General features: G+C 35.1%; 2 protein-coding genes across 3 annotated transcripts; one reads left to right on the top strand and one right to left on the bottom strand.

Annotated features, from left to right (window-relative positions):
- The first annotated feature begins 566 nt into the window (after nucleotides 1–566).
- LOC108323806 (probable LRR receptor-like serine/threonine-protein kinase At4g36180) lies at nucleotides 567–4,437 on the top strand. The gene has a single exon (XM_017556566.2). The coding sequence runs from the start codon at nucleotides 633–635 to the stop codon at nucleotides 4,089–4,091; it is 3,459 nt and encodes a 1,152-aa protein (XP_017412055.1). The 5' UTR covers nucleotides 567–632; the 3' UTR covers nucleotides 4,092–4,437.
- A 13,283-nt stretch (nucleotides 4,438–17,720) lies between these two features.
- On the bottom strand, nucleotides 17,721–20,195 carry LOC108323787 (V-type proton ATPase 16 kDa proteolipid subunit). 2 transcript variants are annotated; one of them, XM_017556531.2, is made up of 3 exons: nucleotides 19,997–20,195; nucleotides 19,623–19,908; nucleotides 17,721–18,128 (listed from the first exon to the last, which is right to left on the bottom strand). In XM_017556531.2, the coding sequence occupies exons 1-3, from the start codon at nucleotides 20,070–20,072 to the stop codon at nucleotides 17,996–17,998; spliced, it is 495 nt and encodes a 164-aa protein (XP_017412020.1). In that variant the 5' UTR covers nucleotides 20,073–20,195; the 3' UTR covers nucleotides 17,721–17,995. The 2 variants fall into 2 exon arrangements, with proteins under 2 accessions (XP_017412020.1, XP_052729958.1); XM_052873998.1 differs by having other exon boundaries at nucleotides 17,721–19,908; nucleotides 19,997–20,165.
- Nucleotides 20,196–22,155: the final 1,960 nt, after the last annotated feature.

Raw genomic sequence — 22,155 nt, forward strand, 5'->3', positions numbered from 1 at the left:
ATAAATAAGTAGATAGGAAAAAAAATAGTAAGATAAATTGAAATAATGTAGGTAGAGAAAGTAATAAATATAAATTGAAGACATAAAAGAAAAACAGAGTAATAGAAACTTAAGCTTATTATGAGGGACAGTAAGTTTGCCCCAAATAACACACTACACATACCTCTTCCCTTCTGCCGGTCTATTTCATGTCCTACCGAAGGACGCTACTTCCCTTCATTACTTCCTTTTTTGCTTTATTTCGGTACTGCATACACAAAACAACACCTACATGCACCAATACACCAATACACCTACATATCATAGTTCATTTTTTTTTAATAATTTTGAAATAAAGAAATATATTATTTTATTTAAGATATGATAAAGTAGAAAAGATTGAGGTACCACGGGAGAACTGCATTAAATATGTGTGTACAGGAGATTAAAGACAGAGAGTGATAAGAGAGAGAATATGTATGGTCCATCTGTGTTCAGCTACCCACCCCATCGAACAAATTCGAGTGGAATAACAGGTTCGATATGTGAAGTGAAAAAGAGATAAATATGGATATTTTTGAAATTACTATATATAAATATACCAAGAGAAACATAAACCTATGGAGTGTTATGGTGGAAGAGGTTAGAAGGTGATGGAAGATGGGGAAACTAAGGATGTTGGCATAGGTAACCAAACACTCACACCTTACTCTCTTCTTCCCTTCACTACCATGACTAAATTTCTCATCCTGCTGTTATTGTGCGCACGCTTCTTATCATGCGCCCACTGCGCCTCTGTCACCGAGATCCAAGCCTTGACGTCGTTCAAGCTCAACCTTCACGACCCTCTCGGCGCGCTTAACGGCTGGGACCCATCAACACCGTTAGCTCCTTGCGACTGGCGCGGCGTTTCTTGCAAGAACGACCGAGTTACCGAGTTACGTCTGCCTCGCCTTCAACTCAGTGGCCTACTTGGTGACCGCATTTCAGACCTACGCATGCTTCGAAGGCTGAGCCTTCGCTCTAACTCCTTCAACGGCACAATTCCCCCATCCCTCTCCAAATGCACGCTCCTACGCGCCTTGTTCCTACAGTATAACGACCTCTCCGGCCAACTTCCGCCGGAGATCGGAAACCTCGCCGCTCTCCAGATTCTCAACGTTGCCGGCAACAACCTCTCTGGTGAAATACCCGCCGAGCTTCCCCTCCATCTCAAGTACGTTGACCTCTCCGCCAACGCCTTCTCCGGCGTGATTCCGACCACCATCGCCGGTCTTTCCGAGCTTCAGCTTATCAACCTCTCCTACAACAAGTTCTCGGGCCAGATTCCTGCGCGCATTGGAGAGCTTCAGAATCTGCAATACCTTTGGCTCGATCACAATGTTCTCGGCGGAACCTTACCTTCGTCTCTAGCGAATTGTTCCTCGCTCGTGCATTTGAGCGTGGAAGGGAACGCCCTCGCCGGCGTGTTACCGGCTGCGATTGCGGCCCTCCCGAACCTCCAGGTGTTGTCGCTCGCGCAGAACAACTTCACAGGCGCCGTTCCGGCTTCCGTTTTCTGCAACGTGTCGCTCAAAGCGCCGTCACTTCGCATCGTTCAGTTAGGGTTTAACCGTTTCACGGATTTCGCGTGGCCTCAAGCCGCCACGTGTTTCAGTATTCTTGAGGTTTTGGATATTCAGCAAAATGGCGTGCGCGGCATGTTTCCGCTGTGGCTAACCAACGTGACGACGTTGTCGGTTCTCGACATTTCCGGTAACGCACTTTTCGGCGAGGTTCCGACGGAAATTGGAAATCTCTGGAAATTGGATGAGCTGAAGATGGCCAATAATTCGTTCTCAGGCGAGATTCCGCCGGCATTAGTAAAATGTAGGTCCCTTCGCGTTCTTGATTTTGAAGGAAACCGGTTTTCCTCTGAGGTTCCTTCGTTTATAGGAAATCTGACAGCGCTGAAGGTTCTATCTCTTGGTGTGAACCATTTCTCTGGTTCTGTTCCGGTGAGTTTTGGGGGGCTTGTTTCTCTTGAAACTATGAGTTTAAGAGGTAATAGATTGAATGGTTCAATGCCAGAGGAAGTGATGGGGTTGAAGAATTTGACAGTGTTGGACCTCAGTGGAAACCAGTTTTCGGGTCATGTTTCTGGTGAAATTGGGAATCTGAGTAAATTAATGGTTCTGAATCTGAGTGGTAATGGCTTCTATGGAGAGATTCCTTCTACTTTGGGGAATCTTTTCAGGCTCACAACACTTGATTTGAGCAAACAAAATCTCTCCGGTAAATTGCCATATGAAATTTCGGGGCTTCCCAGCTTGCAGGTCATTGCTCTTCAAGAGAACAAGTTGTCTGGGGTGATACCTGAAGGGTTTAGCAGTTTGACCAGTTTGAAATACGTGAACCTAAGCTCTAACGAGTTTTCTGGGTATATTCCTAAGAGCTATGGCTTTCTCCGATCTTTGGCTGTTCTTTCATTGTCTAATAACCGCATCATGGGAGTGATTCCCCCGGAAATTGGAAACTGCCCTGACATTGAAATTCTCGAGCTTAGATCAAATTACTTCGGGGGTCCCATTCCCGCGGATCTCTCTGGCCTAGCTCATTTGAAAGTCCTTGATTTAGGTAAGAACAACTTAACTGGGGCTTTGCCTGAGGATATCTCCAAATGCTCAGAGTTAACCGTTGTGTTAGCAGATCACAACGAACTTTCGGGTGCTATACCAGGGTCATTGGCCAAGTTATCACACCTAACTGTCCTGGATCTCTCTGCCAACCAATTGAGTGGCGAAATCCCAAGTAATCTAAACACCATCCACGGTTTGGTGTACTTCAATGTCTCAGGCAACAAATTAGAAGGTGAGATTCCACCAATGTTGGGTTCTAAATTCAACGACTCCTCTGTATTTGCAAGCAACCAGAACTTGTGCGGGAAGCCATTGGATAGAAAGTGCGAAGAGACAGACAATAGGGAGAGAAATAGGTCGATAGTGTTAATCGTTATCATCGCGGTTGGAGCTTGCTTATTGGCATTGTGTTGCTGCTTCTACATCTCCAGCCTTCTGAGATGGCGCAGAAGGATCAAAGCCGCAGTGTCAGGGGAGAAGAAAAAGAGTCCAAGAACAAGTTCGGGAACAAGTCAAGGTCGAAGCAGCACTGACACGAACGGACCAAAACTCGTTATGTTCAACGCCAAAATCACACTCGCCGAAACAATCGAAGCAACAAGGCAATTCGACGAAGAAAACGTGCTGAGCAGAACAAGACACGGTTTAGTATTCAAGGCCTGCTACAACGACGGAATGGTCCTTTCCATTCGCAAGCTCCCAGACGGGTCACTAGACGAAAACATGTTCAGAAAAGAAGCCGAGTCGTTAGGAAGAATCAGGCACCGAAACCTAACAGTTCTCAGAGGCTACTTTGCAGGCCCATCGGATGTTAGACTCTTGGTCTACGATTACATGCCCAATGGGAACCTCGCAACGTTGCTCCAAGAAGCATCACACCTAGATGGTCACGTTCTGAATTGGCCAATGCGACACCTCATTGCATTAGGAATAGCCCGTGGCATAGCGTTTCTACACCAATCCTCATTTATCCACGGTGACATCAAACCCCAAAACGTGCTCTTTGATGCAGACTTCGAAGCCCATTTATCAGATTTCGGGTTGGACAAGTTAACAGTTACCAACCCAGTCGAAGCCTCAACTTCAAGCACAGCTTCAGTTGGCACGTTGGGTTACGTGTCCCCGGAGGCTGTACTAACAGGGGAACCCACGAAAGAGTGTGACGTGTACAGCTTCGGCATCGTTTTGTTGGAACTTCTCACCGGGAAGAGACCGGTGATGTTCACGCAGGATGAGGATATAGTGAAGTGGGTGAAGAAACAGTTACAGAACGGTCAAATTGCGGAGCTACTAGAGCCTGGTTTGTTTGAACTTGACCCAGAGTCTTCGGAATGGGAAGAGTTCTTGCTGGGTGTGAAAGTTGGTCTGCTTTGCACAGCCCCAGACCCTCTTGATCGACCAACCATGGCTGACATCGTGTTCATGCTCGAAGGTTGTCGTGTTGGACCCGATATTCCATCCTCCGCTGAAACCACACAACCTTCTCCGGTGTAACATAAACAACGGACACGTGTCTGTTGAAGTTTGACATATTTTTCCTTATTATGAAACCTGGTGATGTCAGGCGTTGATTCTGTTACCAAGGATACGAGTTTCTTGATGCTACACGTGGCTTTCAAAAAAAAAAATAGAAAATTTGAAATTGGAATTTGGAGACTCAATTACAGGATGAGGTAGAAGTCTCAATTATTAGGCACTGTGTAGGGTGGGTCCTGATTTATTTGATTTGGATTATTGCATAAATGATCTGTCATTTTGACCATTTTTTGGGTTTTTTTGGCGTGTATCAGCAACAGGGATTTAGAGAAGGAAAAAGTAATCATTTGTCACTCACTTTTCATCTCATCTTCCAAATCTGTTTAACTTAATCATTCAGTAGCTTTGTTTTTATGCTCATTTCAATTTTTCTTATCATTTACTTACATTTGTACCACTGCTGATTAACGATGAATTGTTCTAATATTCGATTCATAATATGGTGAACTCTTATGTGATTGCGTCCATCACTTTCGATCTTGTCTTTTGTTTCTGATGCTGCATTGTAGAAGGTTAAATTAAATGTTGTCTGAATTTTTTGTAGTGTGAAAGAAGAAAATTTGAAAGTAGGTGACGCGGGAGAGAACATACACAAATGAAAAAAGAAGAATTGATGCGACATGAAGCATCACAAGTCTAAGTTCATAATAACAATCCTCAAAATTTTCACTCTTTTCAACTGTGGAATTTGAAGTACCTGCATGTGTCTTGACTTTAGAGAGCAAATCTCGCCAGATCGATTAGTCTATTTCCGCTAAAAAAAGTTAAAGCTTATACATATAATAAATAGATTAAAATTTCTTAGCTTTAAAAAGTTGGAAGAGAAAATTTGCACAGTTAAGAAAAATAAAAAACTATCAAATTAAAAATTAGAATTTTTGTAAAAAATTGAAGAAATTTCATCCACGTTGTTTTTGAGAAAGCTAATTGAAGCAACTTTTCGAATTAAGTTGCACACTTTTTATCTCTATCCTTCATCCTATTGTAACCCGTGTCTTAAAAAAATTCAATCAATATGAAACAAAACATCATAGATATTTTTGTTTTTCAAATGAGCTTTTATGTTGAAATTGTTAACTGAATTCCATTTTATTCGTAAAACTCTTATTTTATGTTTAAATTGAAAATAAATTTAAAGTTAAAAAAAAAAAAAGTGGACGAATCACTATGCAAAAGCATTAATGGTAACACGGAAATGCTATTACACATTTGGTCTAGTTTGGCTTCATTCCCACCAAATTAAATCATATAAATTATTGTAAATATTTAAAGATGTATTATATATTCAAATAAGTTCATATTTAATTTCCTACCACAAGAAAATTATATGGCATAGCGTTATCAGGTATGATTTTCGGCCCCATGAACAGCTTTCTGTTTTCGCGGAAAAGTTTTGGGTGCATGAAATGAAAGGGTGGACAGTAGGCAACTTAATTTCTAGAATAAAGACAATAATGATCTCTCTCTTTTTAATCTAACTAGCAAGCTTGGCATGGAATAAATGTGAGAATTATTCACGATATAAAATTTGTTTTGTCATTTTAGTTAGTTTAGTTAAAATTTTAAGTTTATAGTAAATTTAAATATATTTAATTAACTTTTCATTTAAAATTTTTATTTTACTGAGTATCTAATTTTTTTTTTGTTTTTAGTTTAGTTTTTTATGCTTGATTTTATTAAATGACATCAGTTTTATTTTACATCATTATTGCTTACGTGTTTTCACATATATAAAAAATAGTTTAATTAAGTTTAAGTTTTGTATTTTTAATTGAATTTGTCTTAAACAATTTTGTTTTATTGAGTGATCAAAATCAATATATTTTTCAGTTGATTTTCAATTGAGATAATATGACCATTTAACTTTACAATTCCAAGCATAATATAATATATTTAGACAGTAATACTAACAAAAAATAAATCAATCAAATGGAGACATGAAACACTAACATTTAGTAAAAATAATTAATGTTCTAGAACTTCATTCTTTTTATTGATCAGGTTCATAGCGTTATGCTTTAGATTCCAAAATCAAATGATCATGCCATTCTAATTTACGACAAAGTCTTAAATAAAAAAAATAAAAGTTTTGAATATTTAATAGATCAACAACTTTTAATAAACATTACATTGAAAATTTTCAAATTTATAAAAGTTTAAAATAAATAAATAATTTTTTTATTTTTCAAATAGAGACATAAAAATAAATAATAACAATGTAAAATAACAATTATCTCACTCTAATTAATTACAAAATTAAAAGGCAAAAACTCAATTGAAAAACATTTACAGTGGATATTGTAGCATATCATTTTAATAGTATACAATTATTAGAAGAGACATCATCTACAAAGGAATGAGAGGACAAATTTATTAAAGAGAATATATACAAAAGTCTAGTTTTATCTCCCATAACTATAACAGTAATTGGATATATTCATACAAATATTTTATACTTCTAAGCATACTTTAACGTCAAATCAAAAGTCTACTATTGTTTCACAAAATATAATAAGACATAAAATCTAACAATCTAAATCTAAACTTCGGCATCATCTTCTCACACCATTAAAGTGATTATTACAAACAAGAAGGAACACAGACAAATAGAAAAGAAATGGTAAGTTAACGTACAAAAAAACAATCGTGTATCATGTTTATAAAAGTAGGCATATAACATACATAAAACAATCAAATCCCAAATCATACAATCCTTTCTTTTAGACTTGATCATCCGTATACATGTATTGATATCAAATTTTAGGAGTCTTACACTTTTAGTAGTCTTGCACTTTTAGTAGTATTTGTATTCTGCAGAGTTATAAACAAAGGGGTTATCACCCTACCACCTACAAGGTTAGCCCCCCCCCTTAGCATCTAGGACCAAATTAGTGCCCATAAACGAGGATCTCCTGTTACTCTTCACGACATAATCATTCTTTTCTACTTGAGATTGAAAGTTATTAAGAGTGTTACAATAACCCCTAATACAAAACATCCTATATCAATATATACACTATATATAACCATCTTAAGGACTTCTCCTTAAAATCCTTATAATATCATATACAATTCACATTCACAATCTCATCACATACTGTCAACACTCAATTTTGTCCGGGTTTGTAAAAATTATGTTTTTAGTGTTTCTTTTATTATTTTTCTTTTATTTTACCTTTTTCTGTTTTATTCTATTTTGTTATATATTTAGATCTTTGCTTTTAATTCAATTTCTATTTTATTTCTTATTTTCAATTTGTTTTAATAGAGTTAATTAATCAAAATAATTAAAAAAATTGAAAAATAAAATTAAAACTGAAAAAAATAAAAAAAATAATAATAAAATTGAAAAAAAATAGAAAAACGTGGAAAAGGGCACGTATGGAAGGCGTGTATGGGGGGAGGGGACAAGGTGGTTAAGGAGAATTTTTCCAAGATTTTTGGGAGAGGGGGGACCAGTTTGTTAGGGAGGATTTTTCCAAGATTTTGGGGAGAGAGCAAAGGGGGAGACCAGGTGGTTAATGGGGGATTTTGTTGATCAGAGAGAGAAAAAGGAAAAAGGAGGGCGCACGAGGAACGATTATCTGGGATCATCATCCATAGCTGTCATTGGCACCGGCACCGGCAGAGAAAGAGAAGGGTGAGAAGAGGTCGCCGGCTACGCAGCGAACGATAGCAGCCATCGTAGCAGCAGGTAAGTCTCTGTGCTTCCGGACCCATAGTGAACGCTTATTGCATAACTGCTTCTTATGCTTATTCCATCATGAATGCTTTTCCTCTGAACATCATGAGTTCCCTCATCACCAATCTCCCCTTCCATTCATTCTCTGTTTCACCATGTTTCCTCTCTCTGTCCTAACTCCCACACTCACGGCCAATCTCAACAAACCAAAATCCAAAACCCATTATACAATCGAAGAACGGAGAGCAGTCTCGGTAGTGAAAAGCGGAGAGCTCGACGAAGAAGCGGCGGCCCGTGTGTTTGAACTGGCAGAGACGAACCCCTCCCTGGGTTGCCGGTGTCGGAGAGAGCAGATAGGGACAAGGAAGCAGTGGCGCGGTGTGGCGTGGCGTGGCGCGGTGGCTAGATCGAGAGAGATGATGGCATGGTAGCTGGTCCGTAGAGGCAGTGATACGGTGGCCACCTTCGTTGCGGTGGATAGTCTGGTCTGCGGTGGTTAATCGGAATAAGACGTGGCCGTTGAGTGACAGAGTGAACCCTTTTGATCAGAGAGAAGGAGACATTGGTCTCATCTGAGAAGAACAACGTGAATGACTGAATGAGAGTGGGAATGAGGATGAACCTCCTGAACCCCAGAAAATTCTAGGTTAGAAATTGACCATGTGGGCCGGGCCCAGAATGAGCGTACGTCCGGGAGCCTTGGGCCTCTTTTGGAACGCTCGTTATATAGCGTCCGTTCGCCATCTCCCCAATACGAACGCTCGTTATCAAAACCAACGAGTGCTCGTTATTCAAACGAGCGAACGCTCGTTATCCTTAAGCCTTTTTGACTGTTCGTTCAACATTCTCACCAATGAGCGCTCGTTCGCCATCTCCCCACAACGAACGCTCGTTACTTAGCGCTCGTTCGCCACTTCCACAGCGAACGCTCGTTACTTAGCGCTCGTTCGCCACTTCCACAGCGAACGCTCGTTACTTAGCGCTCGTTCGCCACTTCCACAGCGAACGCTCGTTACTTAGCGCTCGTTCGCCACTTCACCAGCGAACGCTCGTTACTTAGCGCTCGTTCGCCACTTCCACAGCGAACGCTCGTTACTTAGCGCTCGTTCGCCACTTCCACAGCGAACGCTCGTTGCTTAGCGCTCGTTCGCCACTTCCACAGCGAACGCTCGTTACTTAGCGCTCGTTCGCCACTTCCACAGCGAGCGCTCGTTACTTAGCGCTCGTTCGCCACTTCCACAGCGAACTCTCGTTACTTAGCGCTCGTTCGCCACTTCCACAGCGAACGCTCGTTACTTAGCGCTCGTTCGCCACTTCCACAGCGAACGCTCGTTACTTAGCGCTCGTTCGCCACTTCCACAGCGAACGCTCGTATTTTAGCTTCCGTTCACCATCTGCCCAATGAACGCTCGTCATTTAGCTCACATTTCTAAACGTCCGTCCGTTATGTTCCCCAATGGACGTTCGTCCTCTCCCCCAACGAACGTTCGTTGTTCTGAATCCTTTCCCAGCGTCCGTTCGGCACTTCCATTTCTTTTGTTTGTTCATTTTATTTTCTTTTATTTTCTTATTTTATTTTGTTTTATCTATTTATTTTAGACATTTACTTATCCTGAAATATATATTTAATAATACAATATTGATAGTTTAAATAAAAAGAATTTACAAAAATATTTTGAAAAGGTTTAAGCACACGTGCGACCGCTCGCGTAGGCCTTGTGCTGAAAATCTTTTCCTTTTCTTTTACAAAAAGTTAAAAATTAAATAAAAATATTTTGAAAAGGTTTAAGCACACGTGCGACCGCTCGCGTAGGCCTTGTGCTGAAAATCTTTTCCTTTTCTTTTACAAAAAGTTAAAAATCAAATAAAAATATTTTGAAAAGGTTTAAGCACACGTGCGACCGCTCGCGTAGGCCTTGTGCTGAAAATCTTTTCCTTTTCTTTTACAAAAAGTTAAAAATCAAATGAAAATATTTTGAAAAGGTTTAAGCACACGTGCGACCGCTCGCGTAGGCCTTGTGCTGAAAATCTTTTCCTTTTCTTTTACAAAAGTTAAAAATCAAATAAAAATATTTTGAAAAGGTTTTAAGCACACGTGCGACCGCTCGCGTAGGCCTTGTGCTGAAAATCTTTTCCTTTTCTTTTACAAAAGTTAAAAATCAAATAAAAATATTTTGAAAAGGTTTTAAGCACACGTGCGACCGCTCGCGTAGGCCTTGTGCTAGAAAACCTTTTCCTTCTTTATTAAAAATACTAAAATATTCCCAAACTACAAGTAATCTCTCAGCTAGAACTACGTTACCCTTGATTCTTCACCAAAAATGGAGATACGTAGGAGCAAGGCCAGTCCTTGTCAGGTTCATTTTCCAAAAATACAAAATCATTTCCAAACAAATTTCTCAAACAGTTTCCGAAAGAACTACGTAACCCTGATTTCTCATTTTGAATGAGAATACGTAGGAGCAAGGTCAATCCTTGTCGGGCCCAAAAAACTAAAAAATATATTTTGTTTATTTAGAATTTTATTTTAGGGACTAGTTAAACATTTTGAAAACCACATCATATTCGTGCATTTAGTTAAAGGTACTGCCTTCGGGCAGGCGTTGTAGGGTGCTAATACCTTCCCTACACGTAACCGACTCCCGAACCCAAAATCTGGTTTTCGTGGACCGTGTCTTATTATTTTATGGTTTTTCCGTAGTTTTCCAGAATAAACTATGGTGGCGACTCCAAATCTCTTTTCCAAACCCGTTTCTTTTTTGGATCGTCGTCCCGTCGCGATTCCGGTTCCGACACATACCACTTGTAATCATATTCACATTTGATATCCATTAAAGCCAACATAATTCCAATATAAACATAGGCTGAATTTTATACAACAAATTATAATCAAACATAAATCAAAAGATCAGAGAAAACAAGCACAAAGCTGTCAGGACAAAGAACACTCAGCGTTAGGCCAGGTGCCCAATGGCAAGGCATTCGTAACTAACCCATCTTTACCCATCGCTTAACGATTTACTGAGAAAAAGAGTGCAGATCTATAAAGGGACAAGTAGCGCTTAGTGCCCAAAATTATCGCTCATCGCCACATAACTTAGGAGCTCTCTGCCTTTGAAAAGCTCAGCGTTTAGAGGTGTCCCTTAACTTCTAGGAAACATAAAACTCATTATCTTAGTACCGCTCAACATCACCAATATCAACACATCACACAACCTATTATAATATAATTATAAACAAATTTCAAAAAATTATTCCATGCAATTACCACATACAAATTCAGGTTATTCAAGAACTGAAATTTAGAAACAAGGTATTTAGCTTCTCTTATCTTATAGATGACTAAATCGCTCTAAAAGGCGTAAAACAATACCAAACGCACAAGAAGCTCTATCTACTCCTACGAACAATAGAAACACGATCAAAATACATTGTTAGAACCATTAATAAGTAGAGTCTTATAGAAGACTCCAAAGTCACATGCATCCAGAAGAAACTCGCATGCAAAGGGAAAATAAACACACCAAAAAGAGGAGCAGAAAACGAATTTACTCTATTTGATAAATTGAGTGGTTCAAATTGAAGAGCTCATTGTCAGGAATCCTACTGTCTTTCTTCTTCAATCGGACGAACAAAGGTTGAGAACTCCTAGAGAAAAGTCAGAGAACTCTAGAAAAGTAGTTTCTAGAGAGATAGTATGCTTTTAAAAATATGAAATTCATTTATAGCGAAACTATTTATATTAAAGCCATTTAATATTAAAATAATCGAGTCTCAATATTTTAAACTACTACCACTTCTAAAATATCATTTTCTAGAACTTTACACAAATACTTAATAACTTTATTGTTGACACACAAAAAAACTCAATAAACAAAAAAAATTAATTAAAAATATTTAAATTTACACGAGACTTAAAATTTAATTAAATTTTTTATTTATTTAGAGATATTTCTTGTTTGTTTTAAAATAAGGTTGAAAGGTTAATTTCTTTTACTAAAATCGAACACTTTGTAACTTGTTAACAAATTGGTATGTGAGGAAGGGGACAGATGGTTGTGAGTCTTAGTGGCCACCATATATTTTATCCCACAATTGAGAACCCTTCTTATCAAACACAAGAAATAATACATTCTAAACCCAAACACCAATAGATACTAAAATCAAGGTACCTGGACTATACTCATGCGAAAATCCCTATATAAATTCCAAAATTCCCTTAAAAATTAAATAAGTCTCTATTTGTTTTTAAATATTAATTATAGACTAAATTTTTATAATCATTGGAACTTTCAAGAAAAAAACTACTTTTACACATAACTAAATGAATGTAATATTAAAAGATAAACATAAATTAATAATTATGGACCTCCATTAAAGTAAACTTAATTATAATCTTAAAATATAACATTATAAACAAAGGGTTAACCCATGTACTCACATGAGTTGGCTCATCATATTTTTAGCTAAAAATGAATCATTTCAATTGAATTTACTTTTTGGTAAAAGAATAATAAAAAGTTGTTAGTAATGAGTTACAAGTCAATTCATTTTCAATTTAATTGAAATGTGTTTAATTTATGGATTGAGTGAGTCAGATTCAATTTAACCTATATTTAAAAACACTAAAAGTTTTTAAAATCAACACTTCCACTATTCGTAAACAAGATTAACTTATGTATATGAACCCTTTTAAAATATCTAATTATAGGTGCAAGATAATAAACTAATACTAAATGATTTAATTCAATAATTTTCCTTAATTCTTAGGTAGAAAATTTTGGCATTTAATGTGGAGAATTTAAAAACATACCTTGTCCCGTTAAAAAAAAAAGAGTAAAGAATAAGAAGTCTAATGAATGCAATATCTCTAGAAAGAAACAATGTGAAGAATCCCTTTTGCAATATCTTATGACAATGATTTGAGAATTAAGAAAGAAAAATGAAAGATTGAAGTAGAGGGTGAAAGAATCTAAATATGCACAACTCGATTACTTACGAAAGAAGGGTAAAGTTGAGTTAGATTTAATCAAAGACTTGACCTCTCAGTCTGAACCAACTCGGCTAGACCTTTAATTTGGGCTTACTCATTTCAATGTTCAACTTGGGATGACTCATCTTAACCTTTGATTTGGACCGATTTATCTCAACTTTCGACCTGGGTCGATTCATCTTAACATTCGGCCTGGACTGACTTATCCCAACCTTTAGTTTAGGTCAACTCGGTTATACATTCGAAAAAAGTTGACATGACACAAGCTTTGACCCTAATTGAAGGTATTGTATTTAAGAGTTAATTAAAGTCTTGTAATGATATCAAATTCATTTTGGCCTTGATCTTAACCTATTTCATGAAAGAGCTTTAACAATTAGGACTTTTTGAGTCTTTTTTTGATGGTCTAATAAAATGAAAAACTTATTTAAGAATGACTTAAAATTGACTCATGCAGCATAAGTTAAATTAACACCCTTATGGGGATTTTTTTTTGTACCCTATGTTTTTTCCTAGCCCTGTAGTCTTAGTGAAATGACTTAGTTACCCCTTATTTGCACCTTATGTTATCTTCCAAATTTGCATTATGGATTGTACAACTCAAAATATAAATTTGCATTATGCATTATGAAGATTGTACAGTTATTAAATAGATTCCTAATAATTAAAGAAATCAATCAATCCAAAAAATAAAAATATTTAATGAAAACTTAATTGCAACCTTAGAAAAAAAAACAATTACAAATACTTGATCTTCAGAAATCTCCTTAACTTTTTTGATAGAATAGTAAATAAGAACTATCTAAGTAACACCAAATACATAAAATAGGATATACTTTATATTAACAAGAATATTTAAATGATCAATTATATTTCATATCTTTAAATACTAGGGGTGGTAAAGTGGACCTGATCCGATGGACCTACCCACCATTTAACATGTCAACTCGCACAAGCCTAACTTGCATAACCTATATGCTCATCGGATCAAGAAGCATGTCGGGACGGGGCGACCCCTTTAAGAAAAAAAAAACACATGTGTGGCTCTGGCGAGAGAGTTAGGAGAACACACATAACTAAACATCTTATCCTCTTTCATCTGCTTCTGCTAATGCAAGTAATACTCAAACTCTTTGGACTCACCATTGACCTAAACACTCTCAATCCCTAAATTCTTTGTGTGTAACCCTATGATCGCCATCCTCGGCACCACAATCTTCAATTTAATGTACCTTCAAGTGAAATCAACTCAAATAAAATTATATATCAGTTTTAAACATGCAATATTGAACACAACCTCAACGGTAACAAAACCTAATTTACAACAACAATGTTTTCAAGCTTGGGGTCTTCGTTGTTCTTGGTCTTGCATGACTTTTCCATAAGGAAAAGTAAGAAATAAAAATCAAATTTGAATCAAGATATATTTTGTGATCGTATGAGAGAGATAGTTTTAGCCGGACATAGAAGTGCAGTGGCAGCATGCGGGGGAGAGAGAGATAGAATGAAGCCCTTGGTCTTAAAAACTGGGTCATAAAATACTGGGCCATAAGAAAAATAGAACACTCAATCACATCGGGTGTTGCTCCCTCCACCACCACCTTTTACTCCCTCCACCTCCCCATTCTTGTTTTATCCCTCCCTCCACCTTTTTATTCTTATTTTACCCTTTAGTATAATTTTATTTTTAGGGTTAATATTTTTTAACTTCTACCCACTTCAATCCCCTACATGAATGCGATAGTCTAGTTTATGCCTAACTAACAAGCATTTGTTATTGACAATTATGATGTTTCTTTCTCTTTTCGATCTCATCACCCAAACAACACAACCATTTTAATGGTGGACCCATGTTTCTATGTTGCATTTTCTTCTGTCTCTCTCTGTTTTTTATGCTTCTTTCCATTGTTGTATCTTTTGAACTTTCTGATTGTTTATCTTACCCACACCAACGTACGAAGAGTTAAGCAATCTCACATAAAAAATGTTGATACATGAGAAAAAAATATATGTCGCAATGTGTCAAAAAAATATTGTGGAGGATAGTTAATTTTATAAAATGGTTGAAACATTTTATAGAATCATTTAAATAAAAAATTAAAATATTGAAATTTTAAAACTTGAAGAGAGGAATTTGATCATTTAAAATTAGAAAATTTTAAATTATAATTAAATAGTAAGAATTTTGAACTTTTGAAATTTTTTTAATTAATTCATGTATACATTTTTCATTTTTTTTATTCCGTTATCGTTTTGAAATTGAGATACAGATACTTTAACACATTTTACTAACAATAATGAATATTTCTCTCATGTTAACAATTGATTGTGGTTAATTTTCAGATTTATTTTGCAATATTTTTTTACCAACATTAATGATATATGTTTCCATTGATGTCATTTAGAATTTTTTATCAATGTCAATAAAATTATTTTTTTATGATGTTAGTCATAAAATATTCATTATCGTTTGGAATCGCTACACCGCCGAATGACCACCTCAAACACCCCGCATCGCTACACCACGAAAAGCCACACCACAAAACCAAACGGATATGGAGAAGAGAAGTAAGAGTTAGTAGATGAGAAGAAACGAATCTGGTGAGAGTTGGAGGGGGTGAGAATCTGGAAAGAGAGAAAGTGAGACTTGGGAGAGTGGGGGGAGAGGGTGGGACTGCGTGAGTGAAAATGGGTGAGTAAAAATAGGTAGAAATTTAGGGTTTCAGAATAAAGTAAATAAATAGGATTAAAAGTAAAAAATTCTACTTTTGTAATCAAATTTTTTTTGTAGAGGATTGGGGAGGTGGAGGGAACAAGGGGTAGTGGTGGAGAGAACAACACCCAATCACATCATAGCAAAAGAGCATAAAAACAAATTAAAAACTGACGGGCCAACCCACCTAGTTACAGGATGGACTTTAGTTTTCAACTCGTTTTCTCCGTGCAGATTAGCCAAGTCCAATTTTGGTGAGCCAGTTGCACGGGATGGGATCAAAAGGGGTTAAATAGGTCCATTTTGTCATCTCTAATAAATATAATGTCTAAGGATTTTGAATAATTTCTTTTATTATTTCTCATACAATGTCTTCAGTCATATATGACAATTTCATAATTGTATTTTATTTTAAGTGAAACTTAAAATAATTTTTTTTATCATAATATTAATAAAAACAAATAAATTTATAGATTCTTCTTATTTAGACTAGGAATAAAAAGAAGTTTCAATTTGAATAATCTAAAGATTATATAAAACACTTTATTAAACTTATTAGAAGCACCAAATATCAACAAAACTATTAGATTCTGATAAAAATATTTTTGTACTTAATTTTATGGGAGATATTTGACTTTGGGAATACATATAAATGTATAACTTATGCATTGTATGTATAAATTCTTGAAAATAAATTTGATATGAGATGAAAATTGTATGAAAATGATGAAAAGGAATATATCAATTAAGAATAGTAAACGATTTGAGTTCAAATCAACACGATTTAAAGATAAACGATGAATAAAAAAAGTGAAATAGAGAAATATACCCAAATATAAATGAAACAAGAAATATAAAAGTAAAGAAATTACTGAGGAAATATTAAGGGCATATGAAATACAAGAAATTAGTGAACAAAAACAATAATATTTACAATCATCTTATCATTCTCACTTTTAGCTTTTACATAGTATCAACACTTAGTATTTTGTCACTCCTAAAAGAATACATTCAATTCCTATATATTGATGAACTTTTTGGTTATTTTCTAGGTGACATCTGCATTACACTTTATAATCTATTTGAATATTTTGATAAATAATTTCTCTATAGGCGTTCTCGTAATATATTGAGAACAAAAATTTCACATACATCTTGTTCTATTTAAATTTTAACATCTCTACCTCACAAGTATTTCCAAAACAACTTTAATCACCTTTTTATAAAGTAAACATTGTTTTCAATAAATGGAACATATAATCTTAACGAATCTTATATCATTTTTAAACGATTGAATATCCACTCATGTTAAGTCTCTTTGATTCTTTACCCACTACCAGTGACACTTGTTAAAATATGAAGGAAGTCGAATATGAAAAAAAGTAAAAGACTAAGTTAGAAATATGCGTGTTCGTTAGATTATCTAATTATAGGAATTAGAATAGTTGAGTCATTATTGTTCTTGATGATTATACACATCTTTATAATATTTATAGAGGGCATGATGGTCAATGAATGGTGGGCAAGAAGTTAGAAATTCTAAAATGGTACCTAGAGGTTGTCAATCAGACCTTTATGATTCCTTCAAATATTTTTTGGATAGTTGTTTCAATTGAGCCTTGTGCTGTTTCTTTATGGCGAAAGATACATGGGATTACTTGACTATTTACAATGACAACGATTTCAGCTCGAACTTCAGGTTGCAAATTATCAACTGGGTTCTATGTCCATTTAGGACTATTACTCTATTTTTTTTATATTTGAAGTTGGCCGAGCTTCATAACACGTTCTTTCTTTGGAGTTTCGTGTTGAACTCTTGAGAAGTGCAACGTCTACTGACTCAAAATAGCATGTCCCACGATCATACTTCTTCTGAGGCTATCACAACTGCCTATTCAGCTCAAGGTAATGGTTACAAAGAAACATGCATGGTATGAGCTAGGAGCAAGTAGGAAGTGAGGAAAAGACGAAAAGCTTGCTACGCGGGAGTGACAATAATAAGTTCCAACAAAACAGGCAATGAAGGTGACAAAGGTGTGTGGTAATATCAACACACTTTCGCTAATTTCCTTCCTGATAGGAGATCAACAAACTTTATTTTTATCCCAAATTCCAATAGTTATCATTAATATTTAATTCGCACCAAATTGGAGAAGTAAATCAAATAAGAATAGATTTAGGGGGAGGCATTTTGAGGAGTAGAAAAAACACTGAAAGTAAATGGAATCAAAACATACATCTGTCTTATTATGGAGATCTCTATTCTAGTTTGGATTGAGCATATAATTAAAAAATTTCGGCCTGGGAAAAGTTTGACTGACATTATTACTGGACAGCCTTAGTTTTATGATGCAAACATAGATAGACTCACATGAGCAAGCCAAAGCAGCAGTTACACAAACATTACCCAGCCGGACTCCACTGTAACATTCACAATCTGTGGTTGCGAACCCCATCCAACATGAAGTTTTATATCAATCAGCCCTGGATTGGCCAGCACGAGAAGAGAGGATGATGCCAACAATGAGACCGTATAACGCCAAAGCCTCAGCAAAAATAAGGATGAGAATCATTCCAACAAAAAGCTTTGGCTGCTGAGCATTTGCCCTGAAAAAGAATTACCAACATGTCAAATTCAATTTGTTAAAATGAAACTTAAAATCTTAAATTCTCATTAGTAATTATGAATCAACAGGAGTAAATTAAAATGCAATGTGATGTGTCGCCTAAAAATAACCATATAAAAAATTTTACCCAACTAGAGACACCATACTATCATCCCAGGATACGAAGAAACTAACAATTCCTTGCAGCACGTGTGATTACGGCTCTGAACTACTTTTTTCTGTCCTTGCATTTTATCACAATAAAGACATCGAAACATTCAATCTTTATAACAGCAACCCGATGAGATCTCTTGCACCCATCACTAGCAACTTGGTAACCGTTTATCTTCAACTGATAAGACACTAATTAGTAGATCAAAGAAAATTCTCACAAATTGCTCGACCACACATTCCTTCTGCCAATTATATGCTAAAGGAGTCTTCAACATTCCACCACATTCCATCTCTCCAAATTGCGATATTTAAAAGGCCATTGTGATTTTGGATTCATAAATGAATTCAAGGATTGCAGCATATATGGAAATGAAACTTAGTTGACAATACGCACACACAAACATATCTAAACATCAACAACTTTCACCAAAATGTGAGTAGAGAGAAGTTATTTTGATGGTACCAAAGCAGTGGTGGTAGGTTGCACAGAGGTGAGGGTCAAAATATCACATCAGGTACCAAAGCTAATTGGATTCACATGGAATCATCCATGTTTAAAATCACGTTGAAATGGCATCTAACGTGATTTTAAGTAAATTTCACAATTTCCACGTAAGGAGTTGATTATGGGTCTAAGAATTGATTTTAAGTGTTTTTTTTTATTTTTTGTTATCAGCAACATAATTGATTTCAAGTTGAAACAACTTTAATGATCTTTAACATTTGATACAAAATATTGTACTTAGTGTTACCACTAAGTTCCGTTTAGAACAAATGAAAATCCAAATACAAATCACACAACTTCAAAATAAATTATAACCAATATGAATATGGCATAATTAATTTCATTCGAAATCAATTTCGCATACACACATAGGGAATAAGTTATTACAAATCACAAACAAAAGCGGTAATACTAGTAGTAACAACACCAGAAGTAGAAATAATAAGTTCAATAAATAAAAAAATAATGAGATGCGTTCATCACTAAGCATAACAAGACCCAAAAGTTGTTTCTTGATTTCTTCATTCTAGTGTTGCAGGTTGTAAACTCGCAAGTCACGATCATACAAAACACTCTGAAAAACTAGTCCACATAAGTGAAAAAATATGTCTTTAGATGTTATGCTCGAATTACCGGTACCAACCAGTCCATCACATAAAATATTACAAAGTAAAACCGTATACACAGACTCCCCCCCACATGCGCAGTATTTGATAACTAACCAACAACAAGAAAACAGAACAGTAGCAATAACTCGATCCGAACAACAGGAAGAACAGTTCATAATGAAAAGGGAAGGATTGAAAAGATGAATACCTGACACCGGCGTCGCCGACGATGCCGATGGCCATGCCGGCGGAGAGGCCAGCGAGGCCACAAGCGAGACCCGAAGAGAGGTGCGCGTAACCGTCGAAGAGGTAATAGGATTTGGCCTTAGGGTTAATGCCCGTACTTATGATAACCGCAATAATCAAACCGTAGATCCCCAACACACCAGCCATCACGACAGGCACGATCGATTTCATTACCAGCTCCGGTCTCATCACTCCCATCGACGCCACCCCCACGCCGCTCTTCGCGGTGCCGTACGCCGCACCCATGCCTGAAACGGCGCAAAAATTCAGATAAATGACATCGCGAATCGAAATGATGATAGTAAAAAGAAGAAAAAAATATATTGATGAGAGTACATGAAAAAACGAGGGCGGCGGCGGCTCCAAGGAAGCCAAAGAAAGGAGCGGTTTCGTCGCCGCTGAAGGCAGCCATACTGGTTTTGTTCGGAGAGAAAGCGATATCTGTCGGGGTTGATCGTTCTTTTATGGGTAGCTGTTTTCTCTTTTGTTTGTTTTGTTTTCACTTCCCTTTTCTTATATTTTTCACTTCTTTTTGTTCTCTCCTTTGTTTTTTTTATCTCTCCTTTATCTTACACAATAACAATGTTGGATACTATTTTTAATTAATTGTTTTTTCAAATTTAATATTTGGAATTTGTTATATTAAAAAATGTAAAAAATTAAATATTTTTCAAAATTAAAAATTAAAAGAAAAATTTTAAATTTAGAGGACAAAAGAAACTAACTCTATATTCAAGAATCTAAAAATATATTTAAATAAAAAATTATGAGATGAGGTTTATTTGAAATCACTCTAATTGGTCTCGTTTTTTCACTATCATCAGCAAAAGAAACTAAAATTGGGCTCTAGCTTGGTTTCACTAACCGTGATCTGTTTTATTGGCTTTCTACACCACACAGTTATATCTTTATCACCTCCTTTTTGTTTTAGATTGAGGTTTTTAAAACGTAATTTATTTTATTATACGGAAAGTTCTTCTCAAAATAAATAAGAATTTTCGTGAGAATTTGTGTGATTGTGGAAGAAAAATAAAAATGGACTAAACATGCACATTAAGTGAAGCCTTTCGCATATGAACAACTAACATGTTTTTGTTGAGTACTTTCCTGAATTCAAAATTGTATTTCAAATTATGTATTTCATAATACTATTTATGTTTTGAATTACACATCCTATAAGAAACACTAAATTTATATATGCTCTTATGGATTGTAAAATCCAAAAAAATTTCCGATTACATAATTGGAAAAACTCTAAACCACATTCTCGTATAAATAACAAAGGATAAAATAAAATTTTAAAAACATGGAGGTGTATGAATAAATTAAGCGCTGCAGAAAGAAATACCCATTTTTGGATGGCCTTGTACACTTTCCGTGGTCCACCGTCTATATATTTTAAGAGGTTTTGGATTTTTTTTTTCTTCTCAGAACATTCTATTAAAATAATCAAGTGGATTTTCTTCCACAACAAACAATTCATTTATAATTTTTTTATGTAAGGTTTTTTTTTTATTTAAAAAAAGTAAGTAAAATAATATATTTTGAGGAAACAAAATAAAATATAAAATTGAAACCGAAATTTTGACTCAAGCATAATAGCGAAACATAAGTTTTAGAGTCTTTGTTAGCCCAATTTTTTTAAGAAAACAAGAAAAATTAAACATTATTTTGGTTTCACGATACAAAGCATCTTTGTCATGATTATAGACAAAATAAAATCAGCTGTAGATGAAATTAAACTCTTTTTGGTTAATATATTTTTCTAGATATATAAGAGAAAATCATATTTAAAAGCAAAGATCAAAACAATTTCATTTTTAAACGTGTATAGATAATATTATTCTATGTTTCATTGGAAACAAACAAAAAAATAATGCTTTCAGAAAAAGGAAAATGTCTATCTTTCCATATTTTGTTTTCTAATTGTGACATTGAATTATATATCAGAAAAGAAGTTTTAAGAAATTCAAAAGAAAAAAAATCAAATAGTTTATAAATATTATAAGATGATTAAAAAATGTTAAGATGCTAGTTACGAATATAATTTTGCTTTAATTTATAAAATTTCTTAATGGTGCATTTGTAATGTTATTTTAACACCTTTTATTGGTTTCAGATTTAGGTTATATATATATATATATATATATATATATATATATATATATATATATATATATATATATATATATATATATATATATATATATATATATATATATATATATATATATATATATATATATATATCATGTGTGATAGTTGCCACATGTGTTTCTGGTAAAGAATGTGAAACTAAATAAATAGTTAAAAACATATAATTTGTTTTGTTGATTTTTAATTCAATATTAGTTTTATTTGTGAATTATTATATAAGATATTAGGAATAATTATTATGGTTAGGAATATAAGTATAAGTTGGAAGACACATGTTAGGAAAAAGTAGAGTGATATATAAAAGAATAAAACTTACGAATATTAAGTTTTAAGATTTT

Source organism: Vigna angularis, chromosome 1 (genome assembly GCF_016808095.1).
Source record: "Vigna angularis cultivar LongXiaoDou No.4 chromosome 1, ASM1680809v1, whole genome shotgun sequence".
Lineage (NCBI taxonomy): Eukaryota > Viridiplantae > Streptophyta > Magnoliopsida > Fabales > Fabaceae > Vigna > Vigna angularis.

Coding starts and splice junctions, on each gene's coding strand:
- LOC108323806 (XM_017556566.2), top strand. CDS start 633: ATGGAAGATGGGGAAACTAAGGATGTTGGCATAGGTAACCAAACACTC.
- LOC108323787 (XM_052873998.1), bottom strand. CDS start 20,072: ATGGCTGCCTTCAGCGGCGACGAAACCGCTCCTTTCTTTGGCTTCCTT. Junction 19,909..19,996: donor CGCCGCCCTCGTTTTTTCAT/GTACTCTCATCA, acceptor GCGCCGTTTCAG/GCATGGGTGCGGCGTACGGC.